Consider the following 17,797-nt stretch of genomic DNA (forward strand, 5'->3'; position numbering starts at 1 on the left):
TATTTTTGTTTGATTTTATCTCAAATTAAGTTACAGATAATTGTAGATCCAAAAAAGTCTGAATATGATTGTGCTAGCTCTGGTCTGGCCCTGTCCTATGCATGAAGAGAAAAGCTATGAATGAAGCTGTGTGTGCGCCACTCTTCAATCTAATGCAACTTGTGCACATGACTGCAGTAAAAGATAGTGTGTCTGGAGGGTACAACAACCTCTGGACACGTTATCTTATAGCACTCAGTGAAATAGATAAAAGTTGTTTTAAGCTTTTTATTTGTCACACAAAAACCAATATTCGTAATGGCATGCAAGGCAGATGCTAAAATACTATGTTTAATCGGCGTAATAATCAGAAATAAGATGTACAAATGTACACATGTCACACATGCAAATATACAATAAAGTTTTGTACATTCTCGAGTGCAAAGCAACGGATTCACAAAGGGCAGTGTGCTTGATTTACAGCAGTCAGATGACAGCATGGTATGAGGAAAGAAGATTATATTTATGTATTTTTGTTGAAGCTGTGGAGTATTTTCACTGTGCCGTACTTCCTCCTCAGTGAAGGATCTGAATGCTCTTTCCACCACTGCCTATCGTGTGCAACAGGATTTGTGGCATTCCTAAAGACATCCGTTTGGCCCCGCCCAATTGTGACGGATAAACAAATCAAATCCCGCTGGGTGGGCGGGAGTAACGGTTCGATGTTAGCGGGTTAGCTCCGCTGACGTCTTTAGTCTTACGTCCAGCTCGAGTGTCCAGGCGCGAATAACGAGCGCTACGTTCGTCATCTGTCGGGAATTAAAGTATGACACAGAAGACGCAGTAAAACCGAAAGTGACAGATATATGTTAAGTTCAGAGTTACAGGAAACACTGGAGCAGCTTTTACCTCACTTTGCCTCGAACTGCACTTCCGTGTTGTGCGTTATCGGATATAAATGTACGTCATACTGTAGCTATCCGTTATAGTGAGCTGTATCTTCGCTACTAGGGCGATAGTATTTCGGTATATTTGGCTGTATTGTCAAAAAACAAAACGTCCGGAGCCTGGGTGTGTCCCGGGAATGAAGAGGAAAGCTAAAACTATGGGTGCAACTCACAGCTCTGGTTTAGCTTCGAGCCAAATGTCTTCAGCTGCAAGACTGTCCGTCTCGCTCTCACAAGGAGAGGTAAGTGTTTACATTCTCCCTCAACACCAAGTTACCTGCAGGCAGAGCTTCACGTGGCTGCAGCCAGTGTTTTTAACTTAAACTTGTTGCAATCTGCAATCTGCAAGTTTCCTTTAAAGTGGTGAAACTTTGAATTCAGACCGTGCAGACATACACATAAGCTGCACTGTCATATGCATGTGAAGCACTGAATTGAAGAGGCATAATGGACTTATTCATGTTGGTTCAAAGTCAGAGCTTGAAAAGTAAACGGACTCTCCAGAGTTTGAGTTTATCTGTGTCCTCTCTATTCTTTCCAGCTGTTCTCCGTTCCTCTGGAGATCGTGGAGGAGATCTTCCTGAATCTACCTCCCCATCAGGTGGTTTGTGTGTGTCGGCTGGTGTGCCATCAGTGGGGAGAAGTGGCAGACAGCGAGTCTCTGTGGAGAGAGAGATGTCGAAGAGAGGGATACCGCCTCCGCGATGCTTCCAGAATCCCCAAAGACTGGAGGTTGTTTTACTTCTTGTGCAAGAAGAGAAGAAATCTTCTCAAGAATCCAAAAGGAGATGGTAAGACGGCGCAGAACTCATTTGACTCTGCTTCTGTTCTTTTTTCCTGCTCAATAACAAATTAGCTCTTCGGAAATAATTGCTCTCACAACCCTCTTTGTTTTCATAGAGCAAATGAAGAACTGGCAGATACTGGAGAATGGTGGCGATAAATGGAAAGTGGAGGGAGTCATGGTGCCACATCCGAATGAGACCGTCCAGCAAAACTTCATGACCTCTTACATGTCAGTATTCACCAGCGGTGGTCCAGAAAGCGACTGGCAGTTATGCGCTGTGCTACATTTCGATTGGCTAGCAGCTCAAATCCTCTCTGTTGTCTGCAGGATGTGCAAGAAGTCGCAGCTGATTGATTTGGCGGTGGAAGGTTACAACCCATTGTTTATGGATCACTTCCAGCCAGACATCAAAGTATCTGATTGGTGAGAAGAACACGCATGAAGAACTCTCGCAGCTCTAAATCCTGATGATCGGTCAGGACCCCCATTAAATCAGCTCTTCAAGTCTTCCTCTTTGTTCGATAGAAAAATAACACAGATAAATAAGTTTAACATTCTGATTTGTGTCGACAACAGAACCTCCATTTATCTATAAATGAAGGAGGCAATAGTTTGCCATGTGTGTGACAATATACACATCTTTCATGTTTGTACTGTGTATTGAGACAGTATGTGATTTAAAGTTCCGAGTCTCACAGTGCAACACAGAACATACGTTTGCCTGCGAGTCGTTTTTGCCAAACGAGGATGAACAAAAGATGCTTTAACTGTAACTATTAAAAATAATTTAAAGCAATAAACAAAACCTATCAAAAACATACAGGAATGTGTTTCCACTGAGGCTGCGGACCCCTGATCTATGTGCGCATGCTTTCGTTGTATTAGGTATGCCCCACGATGGGATTGTGGCAGTGAATATCAGATCTGCGTAGAGTTGCTGAATCAAAGAAAGAAGCCTGTCCACACGTTTGCTCCTGAGACGGTTTACTTCGAGCAGTGGAACGATCATCAATGGACTCAGGTGAGTACAAAGCGTGAGGCATTAATTGACGAGATGAAGTTGAGGTACTCGAGGAGACAATTCCAGACTTACCGAGATGTATTTTTCAGATGACCCATGTATTCCAGAACTACGGACCAGGAGTGAGGTTCATCCGCTTCACCCACGGAGGCAAGGACACCCAGTTCTGGGCGGGGTGGTATGGAGTTCGTATCACCGACAGCTGCGTGGAGATAAGCCCAGCAATGGACACATAGATCTTAGTCATTCAGCGACTGCCTACTTCCTGTCTCTGCATCAAGAAATTCTAAATTGCACCTTATTTTGGGAAATTGCACCAATTGTTATTTTGCTAATGTAATTTTACATGTTGAAGGAACATCTTGTAAGAAGCTATAATACTGTATGTGCATTAGTTTCTTTCAGAAATGTAATTTTCATAAAACTCCCAATGCCGCACCGCAACAAGACACACATGTAGATTCATAGTCGCATAGCACGCTTTTATGATATGTGGTTCATGAGTTAAAGCAGTTCTGTACAGCACAACTGAAACATTTTTGTCGAATTGAACGTGTTCAAAATAAATACTATTCTAGATCATGCAAATCTGAGTTTATAATAAAATCACTCAAATAAATATTGAAATACCTTCCGTGGCATCGGGTTTCAAATTTTGAGGTTAAAAAATGATCCAATTTTCCCAAAGCGCCTCACACACACCTTTGCATGGAGGTTAGTCGTTTCACTACCAACACGTCGTTATGGTCCATGACAACAGCCGCGTCACAATCAGTTTCAGGTGCACTAAACGGTGAATCCCCCTCCATATTCAACATTCTTAACTTTCAATGAAAACTAACACTTGAGTCAGAATTCAATCATTTTGTGTTCAGTGTTTTTGTACAACTGGTCGTAGAAGTCGTGAGGACAAGAAGATGGCGTATAGAGGAAGAAGGCAGCTTTGCTGAGCAGCCTCTTGGACTGAACCATCCGGCTCCGTCTCAGGACGACAACACCATGAAGTCTTATGAAGGCAGCTCTGGGTGCTGTGACGTCATTATTTAAACATCCACGACAAGGCCGTAACGAAGGCAAAATAAAAAGGTGATCTCTCAGATCAGAAGGGATTCTGTATGAATATGAACACTGCAGCACTAAAACAAACCAGCCTTAATGGACATTCTATTCATCTTTGCACTAACCTGTAAATGCGTAAGTTATGATGCTGAAAAGTTGTTGGGAAACTATATTATGTGGAAAATGTATACAATGTCACAACCTTTAATCATGTAACCAGACATTAGTATTTGAAGTTAGGTTTATTCATAATACTGGTTTATCGTGGCGCTTCATCACAAGCAAGATACAATACAACTTTGACGTCAGATTGAATAAAAACCAAAGAGTAACTCGTTCTCTCAAACATTTTCCTGGTTATTTTGTGTTCAGCGTCGCCTCATTTCCCAAATCTTTATTTGTGAAGATAAACACATTGTATTCAGTCAATAAGTTAGGAGTTATTATCACTGTACGTACAAATCAAATTCAAGCCCGTCACAATACAGGCACTGTTCTAGTAAAAGACAAATGCAAACAGTGCGACTTCAGTCACTCAAAACTCTTCACAGGGTTTCAAACTATGTATAGCATTTTTGAAAATTGTGTTCACTTTACAAAAGTTCATTAGTCTGGAATCCTCCAACGTTCATCAACTGCAACTTCTGATACGCATTCAACACATTAACTCACTGTCACACAAAGTAAATGTCTGGGAAACTGTTGTGCACCAACTCCTTGCATATAGTTTGATGAATTGACAACTTTTTTTTTTTCCATTCCCACGTCTTTATCAGCTTCTGCAGATCTCTGCTTTGGCGAGTGTCAATTTATAAAGTTATATTTTTGGCAAACTAGAACTACGATGGAGTTTATTCTGGAAGTGTCATATGTCAAATATTTCTCAGATCCACCCAGAGGCTCTGTTGGCTGACATTGACCATGAAATTATGTATATATAAAAAGAAAAAGAGTAAACTACGGAAACTTTTATTAACACTTTAAGAAATGAATTTGTCTGACAATGCCGTGTCAGCCACATGCAGTCTTGTGCGACAGGGTTGAACATATAGTACACATGATAAACTTCAAGGGAATTACTTAAAGAGTAAGGAATAGATGGAGCACACACTAATACATGACTGGAGCCGCTCACTAACCCAACACTCTGCTTGTTTGAGTTTTACAGGGCCCACAATAAAACTATTAAAATACCATTTCATAGTGTTTTCTTTAGGAATCACACTTCTGCAAAATTAACTCTAATCACAATGCGGTCAAACTGAAACAGCATTTAATTATGTCACCAACAGCTTGTTGATGTGTACAAGTATTCAGTGTTCCCATCATGTAAAACCATTTCAACGGCATCAAATCATCACAAGTCACTCCATCTCAAAACCACGTTCAACACATTGAATATGTATTTAGGTTAGGCTAAGTCAGTCAGAAGGCAAATATGTCACAATATCTTAACTCATGTTGGAATGTGCAACACACTTCAGTACTGTTAACCTAGATTTGGAAACTGGTGTGGAGAAGGCTGCGACGGAACTTAGAGCAGAATGCATTTACGCCTTTTCTTAGGTTCAGGAGGCTCCAGGGCAGCCAGTATTGCCTCATCAAACACATTCTTTAATCCTTTCTGTGGAGATAAAATATTAATATTCAAAACAGGGGCTGTGCTCCAAATACATATTAGCATCTTCAGGGAACTAATTGCAAAAGAAGGCTGGGGTAGAAATGGGAGCAGGGCAATCAAACGTTTCCTTTATTCAAATAACATTATACAAGACTCCTTAATGATCAAGTTGTCCGAGTAAAGACAAAATAAAGCTCATGGGGGAATTTATGACGCTGCAGTAGAAAAAAAAGAAAAAAGGTTACTACTGTCTAAGACGGATTGTGGCAGAAATGCTTTGGAGGTAAAACTGATGCTGAATAACAAACAAATGCATTCATGTCCAGTTTCACAGACAACAGACAGAAGAACTAAAGATTGGCACTCTTGTTATATCAGGCAGCATAATTGTGATTAGGCCAAATTGAAAAGAAAGCACGCATGAACAGAAGGGGGGGGAGGGGGGAGTTAATGGGCACAAAGTTTGTTTTTTTTAAGTTTAAAAGAGCGTTGTGGTTGTTTTAGTGACAGACATCTCTTTACAATGAGTAAGCAGCAGACAATCGAGAGGCAAAGCTAGATGCAAGGAGCCATCAGAACAAACAGCATTTTCTCTTTCTCTGAGTTTCAGGGGGCTCTAAAGCGGCTAGGATAGCCTCGTCAAATACGTTCTTCAGTCCCCGCTACAGGAGGAGGAAAAGAAAGGAGAAAGACAGGCACACAACACAGAGTTAGATGAAGGTTGTTGTTGTTTTAGCCAAATGCTGTTAGCAAAAGACAAAGGCAACGTGTGTGCACTCCGGCTAGGAAACGGACAGTCAGGCACATGCTTGCCACGCTGGCTTCAAGCGCTGTTTACTGGAAGCTCTTACCTGTGTTAGGGCTGAGCACTCGACATATTTGACTGCCTTAAGGTCCCGAGCCAACTTTTCTGCCGTCTCAGGGGTGATCGGCTTCTGTTTGTTCTTAGCGAGCTTCTCCACTGTGGAGGGGTCATCGCGCAGGTCGATCTGAGTGCCTACCAACAGGAACGGGGTCTTGGGACAGTGGTGAGTTATTTCAGGAACCCACTGGAGGGAAATAAGAAATAAAAACACACCGGGAAACTCATCACCAAAAAGGCAGACACCCTCATTTACAAGTGATGCTACATGTAGGACGTTATGCATGAAAATGCTACGAGCTAAACTCTAGATGTGTAGATTAACACAGACATAGATTAGAGTTTAATTGTATGCAGTGCAAGCGGTTTGATTTCAGATATTTGGAAAGAGGATGTTATTAGATTTGTGGGTGAGCAACCTCACTGCACTTGATAAACACTTTGTACTCGCCTTTTCTTTAACATTCTCAAACGAGGAAGGTGAAACACTTGAGAAACAGACTAAGAAGACATCTGTCTGTGGGTAGCTTAGTGGTCGTAACCTGTCATAATCCTCCTGTCCTGTAAAGAGACAACACTACAAATTAGCTTATCATGTGTCAAACAAACAGTTGTGCTTAACTCCATTAGGAATGTAATTAAAAAGGAGTAAAACATAATCTTACCTGCTGTATCAAATAAGCCAAGGGTGTACGGTTCACCCCCAATCATTACAGTTACTGCATAGTTGTCAAAAACCTGTGATACAAGAGTGAATGGCACGTTTATGTTTCGTTCAAGGGTAGCTTTTACTTTACTTTCTGAACCTGTCAGCATGCATCTGACTCTGAAACACACCAAACTCACTTACTGTGGGTACATATTCAGAGGGGAATTTGTTCGTAGTGTATGAGATCAGTAGGCAGGTTTTTCCCACCGCTCCATCACCCACCACCACACATTTGATAGTCTGCATCTCTGTGCTTTTTCTTGATTCTGCTGGGAATGCAGTTAGCTGTTGGGAGATGTGATAACTCGTTAGGACATTTAATGTGTTTTGATTGTTGTAACATTGGCTCTGAACTCATTACGTTTATCTCGGTGTCTGCCCTAACGACAGCTTTGATTAAACAAGGGGGTCTAAGGGAAAAATACTTCGCAAGCTAGCATTAGCTAACGCTGGATAAATGTCACACCCCATCACCAGAACTGTCTGGAGGCTAACGTTAGCTATTGACAACGTTAACTCACTTGCATCAACACTTTATTACCGAGCTAACCAGTATTTGTAAATTAGGCAATATAACAGTCACACAATATCACACTACCCAGCTTATTAAACGCGTAGTGACGGTGAAAATGTATTTGTTATCGATTAGCAAGCTAAGCTAACGCAGTGCTAGCAATCACTAGACAATGTTAGCTAGCTTAGCTAACGTTAGCTTGAAAAGTAACGCTAGTTCACTCGCTGTATCTCATTCCCAGCTAACAAGACGAAGCATGAAAACATATATCCGAACTCCTATCTAACGTCAGTCAGATAATTGTTTTCGTTACGTACCAATGTCCCTCCGCTAGCTGACGTTAGCTGTCTATTTCGCCGGGCGTTGGCACCAGCGATCAGCGGCAACTTGCTACACTCGGGGAGAAGCTAAGTGAAGTCCAGACATCATCTGTCAAGGTAGAGAGAATAATACCGGATATCACCTTCAAAATAAAACATTTAGCATGCGTACCTAAATATTAGACTCCGTATTATTTTAGAAAGACAGGAACTACACTAGCTACAACATATTTTTAATCAAATATTCAGTTTTCATATATTGTAGACACAGTAGTGGAATGTAACTAACTTATGTTTATTAATTAAAAGAAAACTGCTGTCCATTTTGAGGTAACTTAGTTGTAGGCTACCTTACTTGAGTATTTCCATTTTATGCGACATATTGGATGCCAATACAGCACTTCACTACATATATTTATATTTGAGTCAAGTCAATTGTATTTATATAACCCAATATCCCAAATCACAAATTTAAATCAAGGGGATTTACAAACCGTTGGCTACGACATTCAACTCCCTCTGTTCTTACTTAGGACTTTTAGTTGTGTGCTTTTATTTTATTCATGTTTTGGATATATATTATATATTAGTGTTAGTCCTTCCCATTCCAGTTCTAATGTCTGAATAACGTTAAGACATACAACTGAATTGCTCTTTTAGAAGGTGTACATGTTTATGCTAATTATTATTATATAAGGGGCATAAAGTGTAAAAAAAATATAATTTTGAAATTATTTCGGAACAAATGTAAGACAGCTAGGCCTAACCGTTTATTCATACAAGCCTGCACTAGTTTTCGTTGTGCTTTTATTTCGAAAGCTAACTTTCTCTGGTTATGGTGGCTGTCTTGACACGAGTTCGTGCCAGTGGTTCCTGCAGCAGAAGTGGTGACATCACCTCCTAAATCCTTCACACCTTGCATCCTCTTCTAAATTTGAGCTCCACGTCTTCCACACTAAATCTACCCGCTGCAATTAAAGTAATTTGAGTACCAAACATGTTTTTTTATACATGCACTATATTGTGTGTATTTAGCTGAGCTGTTAAATACAGAAAAATATGAAAACATGTACAACACAATTTCCCTGAAATGAATACTGCATTACTGCAATGATATTTTGTTGTTTTTATTGTTGTTGTTTTTATTGTTTTTATTGTTTATTGTAAGTTGACACAATCCTGTGATATGTTTTAAGGGCACAGTTTACTATAGGCCTCTTTGTGGAAGACAGTTTTGCATGTCACAGTAGAAAAAGCACAGGTGCAACTCATAGAATGACCGATGGCTGAATTCCTTTATTGCATGCTGGCTCACTGTCACACTGATTGCTTTACTGGGGCACATGAATAGAACAGAGTCATTGTTAATGTTATTAGTAACAACTGTGCTTTATATGACAAGTCTGCTGTGAAAAATACCTCAGTGGCATTTTTCTAATGTTTTGTCCCCCCCTCATTTACATGCACGATGGTGACAGAACAACAAAAACAACATATAACGCAATCTAATAACGCACTGCCAGAGACTAAATACTTCAGTACCTCTTTGACAGGCATAAACTGAACATTGCCTCGCAAAAAACAAGGATTATTGCATTCGGTTTGTCTAATAAAACTGTGAATATATGCGGCTCTATGTGCTGTTCTCTGAAAGCACAGACCAGCAGACACAATTATCCAATACCTTGCTGCTACAACCGGCAGGGTAATGAAATCTGCTTGACAAGGTTGACAAATCACCAGTGCTTCTTTGAGCGAATAAGTAACCTTTTCTGGGGGATTTTAATGTAATTTAGCTTTGATTTGTGACGGTCCCTCCTCCGTTCGTTGGTGGCTGCAGAGCTATTGGAGGGTAATCAGTGACATGGGACACACCTGGGCCCGGTAAACCCCTTTAAGCCAGAGCAGCAGCCAGCAGTTTGGGCAGATATCCGCACACCACACATCTCTGCATTGTGACTTTTGGTGTCTTTCCCTTGTTTTTACAGCGTAAGCATCCATGCAGCACATTTTACAGATCAAATCCTTTTCAGACTCCTCCCATGTATTTGTTACAAGTATAAATATAAATGACCTTGCCTTTATATTTGTGTATTTATTCTGCAACGTTTCAGATCTTTGGAGCACTACACCACTGACTGACCCTATAAAACCCAGAGAAACTGGTGGTTAAAGTATCAACCTCTATATGTCCATATAAGACCTGTAAATATGTTAAATGAAAGCCAAGAGCCTCACTTCTCCTGGGGCACCAATTTTAAGATGATTGGATATTCAAAAGTTGGAACCAAAGTTATCCAAGGCCCTGGCACCAAAATTAATTTTGGTTTTAATCATTTATACAAAGAAAAAAAGAAGCCGAAAGCTACTTTTTGACCTTGGTTTATTTCTCAGTTTAATTCACCCACTGATAGAATGTCCAGTGGAGGAATAGTTTTGTAGCCTGCAGTATAAATGATATCATATATCATCAATAACCTTCAACCACAGACGTTTGAAATTGAAGTTGCTGATGTCGTCGTATTTTTCTTGCAGCCGTCATCCTCCACTCAGCGATGTGTGTTGATACCAAACAACACAACATGAGAATAAAGAGGATCCAACGCAGCGTCGCCCACCAACTGGTTCAAACACAAACAAAATAAGGGTTTAAAATACTTATCGTCTCATACATTATATTGATTTGATTGATTATCAACTGCTCTTAATGTTTTTAATAGCATTTCACTGAATGACTATTTCAAAGTTCAGTCCATTGTCTCCGTATAGATTCTTCTCACCTTATTTCATCTTGTTCCGGAATAGTCGTGGTTGTTGTTGTTGTTGTTGTTGTCACTGTGGAAAAAAATACTTTGCATTAAACGTCAAGAAACTACTTTTACTGCCTGATCAATCCTGTGTCCGACAAACTATTTTTAACCATCATATGGACCCAATATTCCTTGACTGAATATATATGTTGGCCAGCCACATCTCCATGAGAACAATAAATTAAACAGTTTGCACATTTCAATCATGTTATAACATGTTTTTGTGTTTTTTGTAAATGATGTAGGTCCCAGACCTTCTGTCCCATTGAGGGACAGCAAGACTGCTGTAATAAGATTTTTTGTTTTTTATTGGAAAATATGATCTAGATACTGTTTCAAATGTTGTTACACCCTGCAAAGAGATATAATGGTCGTAATAATTCATATTTTAGTTTTCTTGGAGTGAAAAATGCACTTTCCTTTTTGTTGGTTCGTTGCAACAGACATTTTTTGTCCATAATGTGGAAGTCGAAATTGTCTTTGACTTCACAACACATGAAAAGAACACAATTTGAGGACAGACATTGGCAACAACAAAAAACACAATTTCAAGGAAAATAACTTTTCGATTTTAGTCAACTTTAGTCCGCCTACAAGTTCGAGTCAGTTTCTGAGTTTTTGTCTTTCTGGGTCAGTAAAACATTATGAAGCCACTAGTATACCTGTGTTGGAGACACGGAGCTTGACACCACTGAAGATGTTCCTTCCAGTTGTGGCGATGACACACCAGTACATATCATCATCACTCGCTGTGAGAGAAGTGACAGTGACAGTGAAGACTCCTGCCTCCTTATCATCTGCAATGGAGCTTGTGCCTTTTTGTTGCCCCCTGGGTGTTTTCACCACTATCTCACAAAACTCATATATCAATCCTTTGCACCAGTACTTTGTGTAGTCTCTGAACTGACTGTCGTACTGACAACAGACTGTCACAGATCCTCCGTATGCTCCTGTCACCACATCTGGAGCCGACAACTGGACTGAGTCCACAGCATGCTTTGTTAGCCAGAAGAGACAGAGAACTGGAGCTGGGAAATGCAAAAAAAAAAAAAACACAGGTGAATTGGTCTTTTCAAGTTTCTCGAGCATTACGCAGCGACCGTATTTAAAAAAAAGATGCCCTTACCGTTGAAGAGGCCAAGAGACACCCCTGAGGTCTTCATGGTGAAAATGCAAAGAACAATGGGAAGCAGAAGCAAAGTGTGCAACATTGGCCGGCTTCCTCTTATGTTTCCTATGTTGTACGGTTGTGCAATGATGTGATTCATGTGATTTCTGCAATGTTTATTTGAGTCGGCTTGTGTTTGCATGGTTATTGTTGTGCTGCGATCCCACCGCCCATCAATCTTTCTCTTGTGTATCTTGTTCATCTGTGTGGGATACTTTAAGGCGCATGGGAACCGAAAGGCCAGTTTGTTTACTTAAACAGTAGGTGGCACTAAAGACCATTCGAGGAGGTGTTATGTTTAGTACACTCTCTGTCGTCCTCTTTATTTTTCTTTTGTGTATTTTAGGAAGAAATAAGAGGAATAAAGACCACATGAACAAAATGAAAAGAATGTTCCCGTTTCTCACAAACATGCATTACAGCAGTCTTCCTGTTGCGAAACAGAAATCGCCGCTGAGCTGCACAGTCAGTCTCTCTGTCGGTGTATCTGTATCTATCTGTGAATCTGTGTGGCGGTATCATTTATTATGGGACAAACTAAATGATCTTTTGCCCCATTGCTTCACAAACATTGCGTTTGTCTCAGTATTTCCTCAGGCTTTAGTTCATCTAATTTAAATCTTTGCCATTTTTAGGCCACTCTACACATTTAATGGTTTAATAATGATGTAACTGATGCCATGTATTATCATAAAAGATTTCATATTTATTTCCACAGGCTTTGATATTTCATGTGCATATCACATCCACAGCGTTTGACTTTGTTGTTGTCTCGAGGTGCAGTCCCGTCCTATGTTTAGTTATGCTGCAGTTCATGTTATATTTTGATTTGTGTCACGTCATCTCTCTCAGTGACGGCTAACATTGCACTGTTATTTCTAATTAAGGACAACCAACGCAGACTTTAAATGGGTTCAGTCCAAATTGATACATATATACATGTAGATGTAACAAAAAAAGAGGAAAATATTTACATAACAAATCTTACTACATGTATATTATCATTGTGTACTCTGAACATGGGTTCACATTAAGGTAGCCTGACACGTCCTTTCCAAACAAGAGTAGACTGAACTTCATGCTGCATATTTTATTACATTTTATTAGTCTGTGAAATTGACAGTCTATATATTACACTACATGCACACTTATAAATGTATAGCAACAAAGAGAAATAGATTCTCTGAGTTTTGGAAAAGCTGGAATGATGTTAATGTGTTCTTAAAGGTCAAGCTGCATTGGAAAACAGAACTGTGAATGTGACGCATGCGCTGGTGCTGAGTAACTATGACGCCCACAGGCACAAATCTGTTTTTGAAAACTTCCCGTATAACTTGAGCTTATTAAACCTATTAAAAAACCGATATGCATAGGATAGTTTTATCTGAAATAAATAACACCCACCACTTATTCTTAAACTCATTTTAAGTTTGTGAGTTTTCAGGCTGCTATTTAAGGAGGTCGCAGTGACAGCATTCTTTTCTTTTCAACTGAGCAGATGTATAATTCAAGTACATTCATGATATGTGACAGATTAGCCTTTGATTTGCTCCTCGGGGAAAACATCTTAAGCGCTAAGCTTTCCTACGATGATGAAGTGACCTTGGTTAAAACTTAAATTGGATTGTTTTTCACTTTAAGTGAGAAAATCTGTCGGTAAATGAACCACTTTCAGTCCCCACAACATTTGTTTTTCGACGCCTTTTTTATTTTTGACACGCCATGATTGTTTTGGAAAAGCATATGGCATTACTTCTGTCTCTAAGCTTCGGCTCAGCCAAGGTGTTTTCCCGCTGCACCAGCATACCTTAAATATTACATAAACTGTTAAAGATAAAAAAAAGGCTGCATTATAATGGAATTGAAATTAGATACGTTCTCCATTTTCTATGTGAATGCTTTTGATTATAATGCAAATCCCTCTTCATGACATATCACGATCCTCTTTTCTGCGTGATTAGAGTTGTCAAACATATTTATCATCACATATCTGCAGTCTAAGTAGTTTTGCAAAGGCAATTTAGCCCTGGTGCTGAAGCGAGTTGACTTCTAATGCTTTATGTCACCGCTGAACGGAGACGGGACATTTACTGCGTGACATGAAAGGCATATTTGATAAGATATCATATATTCAAGCACTGTAGTCAAATTAATAAACATCTGTCTTTCCTCCTGTTTAGCTGTGCATGCATAGATAATCCCCTGAAAACATTTAAATGTTTTTCTCTCTGATATGAGATAAGAATATGTATTGTCAAGTCAGGCATAATTGGTGAAATTAATCATCTACATCCCAACCAAACATATGTGACAAATTCTTCAATGTTCCTTTGGTGTTTGTGGTGTTTACTCCTTAAGTGAGCACACTTGTTAATCTCCTCTGAAACTATCTTTTGTAAATAAACACCTTTTTGGCAGATGTCCCAATTTGGTGAAGTTTGAGCAAACTCGGAGTGTATAAAAGTGATTACACCTGTTCGATGACCTCCTTGTACAAGGTAGTCATGGGTAAAGTACTGTTTGTGACGGGTAAGTCAGTGCTGCACTATGTGCACATGGTCTCTTTGTAATTGCTGGTTCCAGGATTTGTGCAAACAGTGTATTGCAGCCATTTGGGGAGGGATTTTTTGAGTACTATTATGAAATGTCTTTTTACTCAAAGATAACATGTGACTTATACTCTTACAGCTCTGGCCCTGCTGCTGCACGCACATTTATTTCTGTTCCCACATTCGATTTTCCCAAATGGTTTTGAGCCCTACCAACCGTCAGACTTTCATCACCTCAGTCATTTCATTCCTGAGGAAGTATGAGTTTGATGGGCTTGACATTGACTGGGAGTATCCAGCCAACAGAGGAGGATCCCCTCAGTACAAGCAGTACGACTCTGTTTTCCTGGAGGTTGGTTAATTGCTCAGTTTCAGGTTTATTTTTTCACCCAATGCAATTTGAATAATTCCATACCTGATAGCAAATCGAACTGCTCAAGCTTGTCTCAAATGTTTTGGCACAGGATAAAGCCCTGTGGGGTTTCCACTGCGCCCCGTGCTGAATACAATATACATAAAAGCAAAAAACGGACAACCATTTTAAAAATCCCGGATTCTGAATTGTGGAGTTCAGTTAATACTAATATATTTCATATCTGTTGGCATTCAACAGGAGATGAGAGCCGCCTTTGCGAGTGAGGCCAAGCAGAGCAACAAGGCTCATCTTCTGATGTCTGCTGCTGCTGTGGCTGGAAAGAGCAACATTGATTCTGCTTATCAGATTCCCAAGCTTGGCCAGTAAGCACTTAAAGCAATATTTGTGGTGTGTCCAATCTGATCCACAGCAACATTAATGAGTCACGGTGGAACGGAACAACTCTAATTCTCAACCATGTTAATTTAAATCATCAATGTAACCGTGTTAAATGTCGCCTCTGTGTTGTCCACACCCAGGGCCCTGGACATGATCAACGTCATGACATACGACTTCCATGGCTCCTGGGACCCCATGACTGGCGAGTGCAGTCCCCTGTTTAAAGGCCCAGAGGACCAGGGTGGTTTCATCTATTTCAATGTGGTGAGTACTTGAACATTCTCACAATAAATTCACCAAAACTGGGCTTGTGTAAAGAAAGACTACACCTGCAGTCTGCGAGCTTTATCTGCAAATATACATTTTTCCAGTTCCAGAGCCACGTATATTTCCCTTTTCTATGTCCCAGGACTACGCCATGAACTGCTGGAAGAGCCAGGGAGCCCCCGCTGAGAAGCTGAGTGTTGGTTTCCCTACATATGGCAACACATTCACTCTTAGGAACTCTGCTAACTATGGTGTTGGAGCCTCCATTGCCCGTGCTGGAACTCCTGGAAAATACACACAAGAGGCTGGAGAGCTCGCTTACTTTGAGGTGCGTTTTCTTTTTATTGCATTAAAGTCGTAGAGAATAAGCTTGAATGTTGATGGCAGTTCAGTGTCAGTTAATATCCTTCTGTAATGCTTGATGACAGAGCAGGTTGGTTTGTCACAGTGTTAAACACTCGAGGCTGTCATTAATGCACTGCTTTGTGAAATTACAGATCTGTGGCTTTTTGAAAGATGGAGCTACTGAGGTTTGGAACCAGGCCCAGGATGTGCCATATGCCTATAAGGGAAACCAGTGGGTTGGCTATGACAACATGAAGAGCTTCCAGATCAAGGTAACAGAGCTGCACGGAATACTTGTTCTACTGTTTGACAGGCCAATCTGTTTGCTGCAGTTAATTAGCTCTGAGCTAAAAATGTTCCCCACTCTGCATAAACTGAAAGTTTTCCCTCTGTGTCACTGCAAAATGTGACAGGAGCAAATGTGTTGAAATACGACTGTTTGATCTCCTGTTTTCTGTATGTCGGGTCCTGCTGCAGTTATCACAAGTTCTGCTATGTTTTCGACCTCAAAATGCTTTTTTACAATGCCCCCCTCTGGCTGTCTGTAGGTTGACTGGGTGAAAAAGAGTAACTTTGGAGGCACCATGGTGTGGAACCTTGACATGGACGACTACATGGGCACTTTCTGTAACCAGGGAAAATACCCACTGATTAATGTTCTCAAAAAGGGCCTTAATCTGGAACAAGCATGTTAGAACTTTAATACTTGTATGATTGGTGATCAATGTATAACACAGGGGTGTCAAACTCATTTTCACTCTGGGGCCACATCAGCATCACGGTCGCCCTCAAAGGGCCGGTTGTAAATGTAAGACGGTGTAAATGTAACTACGGTACTCCTAACATAGTTAGTTTAGTTTCCCGGGATATCTGTGACTTCCACAACACGTACTTCCAGTTGTGTGATTTCTCCTCCGCCATTGTTTCCTGTTGCTGGTGCAAAATGCATTCTGGGATATTTGGCTGTCCCAAGTACAGACAAGTCACCTCCGATGCATCCCGGGTAAAATGGGCAGAGCGAGCCACATCCGGGCATTAGGGCCGTGCTTGGCTCGATGTGAACTTTGAATTGGAACAGTACTTGGGCTGAGACTGATGACGTTTCAGTACAGAGAAGTACGCATGTTGAGAAACTTGTTGGAAATCCTCTTTATGGGCTGTTGCATCTCCTGTCCACCTGTTGTGATAGTTTTAATGTCGGCACACAGACAACATGCCATCTCATCACTTTTCACATCTAACTTTAAATTTTTGTAAAAAATAAAAAAGATTTTTTTTTCTTTTTTTTTTTTTCTCTCTGGCGGATTCGCGGGCCACATAAAATGACGTGGCGGGCCGGATCCGGCCCGCGGGCCGTATGTTTGACACCCCTGGTATAACACGATGAGAAATATGTATTATATTAAATCATTGATTTGTTGTGTTCTTCAGCCTGCGCCCCTCCTGCCACTCCCCTTCCTCCAATTGCAGGAGTGAGCGGGACAGCCGGAGGCAGCTCTGGAGGAGGCTCCAGTGCCGGCTCCAGTGCCGGCTCCAGTGGCGGCAGCTCCTCTAGTGGGAACTCGGGCACCAGCGGCATGAACAGCGGGTTCTGTGCTGGAAAGAGCAGTGGTATGTACCCCCGAGCCAACAAACAAGAAACACTTCTACAACTGCAGCAACGGCAAGACCTACTTTGAGAAGTGTGCTCATGTTCTTGTTGCAACTGGACCGAGAGCTTAAGTTATAGATTGACTTCACTGTTCAAAGGCTTGATGACTCTTTTTTACATTTGTTCTTCATTCTCAGAGGCCAATTTCTTTAAGTACAAAGTCCTTCTCTCTGCATTGGATGTTTAACAGTGTAAAACCTGAGGCTGTCCTCTTGACTGGTTCATTCTGAAAGCAAAGAAAATAAACATTTCAATCATTGCATGTGTGTTGTATCCACAATGTTTTCTTTGTTGTTAGTTATAAAATGCGGCGTCAGAACTGTCTCTGTGTCGGTCAAACCCACACTATGGTCACCATATCAGTATAATTGTTTAATACACATATTATATGTATATATCCATGTACATATGCCAAAAGATATGCAAACACACAA

At 40.6% G+C, this 17,797-nt stretch overlaps 2 protein-coding genes and 1 pseudogene across 4 annotated transcripts; 2 read left to right on the plus strand and 1 right to left on the minus strand.

Annotated features, from left to right (window-relative positions):
- The first annotated feature begins 713 nt into the window (after nt 1–713).
- LOC306780939 (F-box only protein 6-like) lies at nt 714–3,881 on the plus strand. The gene is made up of 6 exons (XM_079273489.1): nt 714–1,168; nt 1,468–1,717; nt 1,827–1,941; nt 2,041–2,136; nt 2,599–2,734; nt 2,824–3,881. Exons 1-6 carry the CDS (start codon nt 1,064–1,066, stop codon nt 2,968–2,970), a joined length of 849 nt encoding a protein of 282 aa, XP_079129615.1. The 5' UTR covers nt 714–1,063; the 3' UTR covers nt 2,971–3,881.
- A 139-nt stretch (nt 3,882–4,020) lies between these two features.
- LOC306780940 (cell division control protein 42 homolog) lies at nt 4,021–7,895 on the minus strand. 2 transcript variants are annotated; one of them, XM_079273490.1, is made up of 6 exons: nt 7,817–7,895; nt 7,127–7,270; nt 6,942–7,014; nt 6,728–6,837; nt 6,266–6,463; nt 4,021–5,417 (listed from the first exon to the last, which is right to left on the minus strand). In XM_079273490.1, exons 2-6 carry the CDS (start codon nt 7,229–7,231, stop codon nt 5,328–5,330), a joined length of 576 nt encoding a protein of 191 aa, XP_079129616.1. In that variant the 5' UTR covers nt 7,232–7,270; nt 7,817–7,895; the 3' UTR covers nt 4,021–5,327. The 2 variants fall into 2 exon arrangements, with proteins under 2 accessions (XP_079129616.1, XP_079129617.1); XM_079273491.1 differs by having other exon boundaries at nt 4,021–6,076.
- Nucleotides 7,896–11,573: 3,678 nt separating this feature from the next.
- Nucleotides 11,574–17,434, plus strand: LOC306780730 (acidic mammalian chitinase-like; annotated as a pseudogene). Its single transcript has 8 exons — nt 11,574–11,687; nt 14,486–14,698; nt 14,960–15,084; nt 15,241–15,364; nt 15,510–15,695; nt 15,865–15,984; nt 16,261–16,402; nt 17,144–17,434. The product of its transcript is annotated as an acidic mammalian chitinase-like (transcript).
- Nucleotides 17,435–17,797: the final 363 nt, after the last annotated feature.

This window comes from Melanostigma gelatinosum, assembly GCF_949748355.1.
Source record: "Melanostigma gelatinosum genome assembly, chromosome: 8".
Taxonomy (NCBI): Eukaryota; Metazoa; Chordata; class Actinopteri; order Perciformes; family Zoarcidae; genus Melanostigma; species Melanostigma gelatinosum.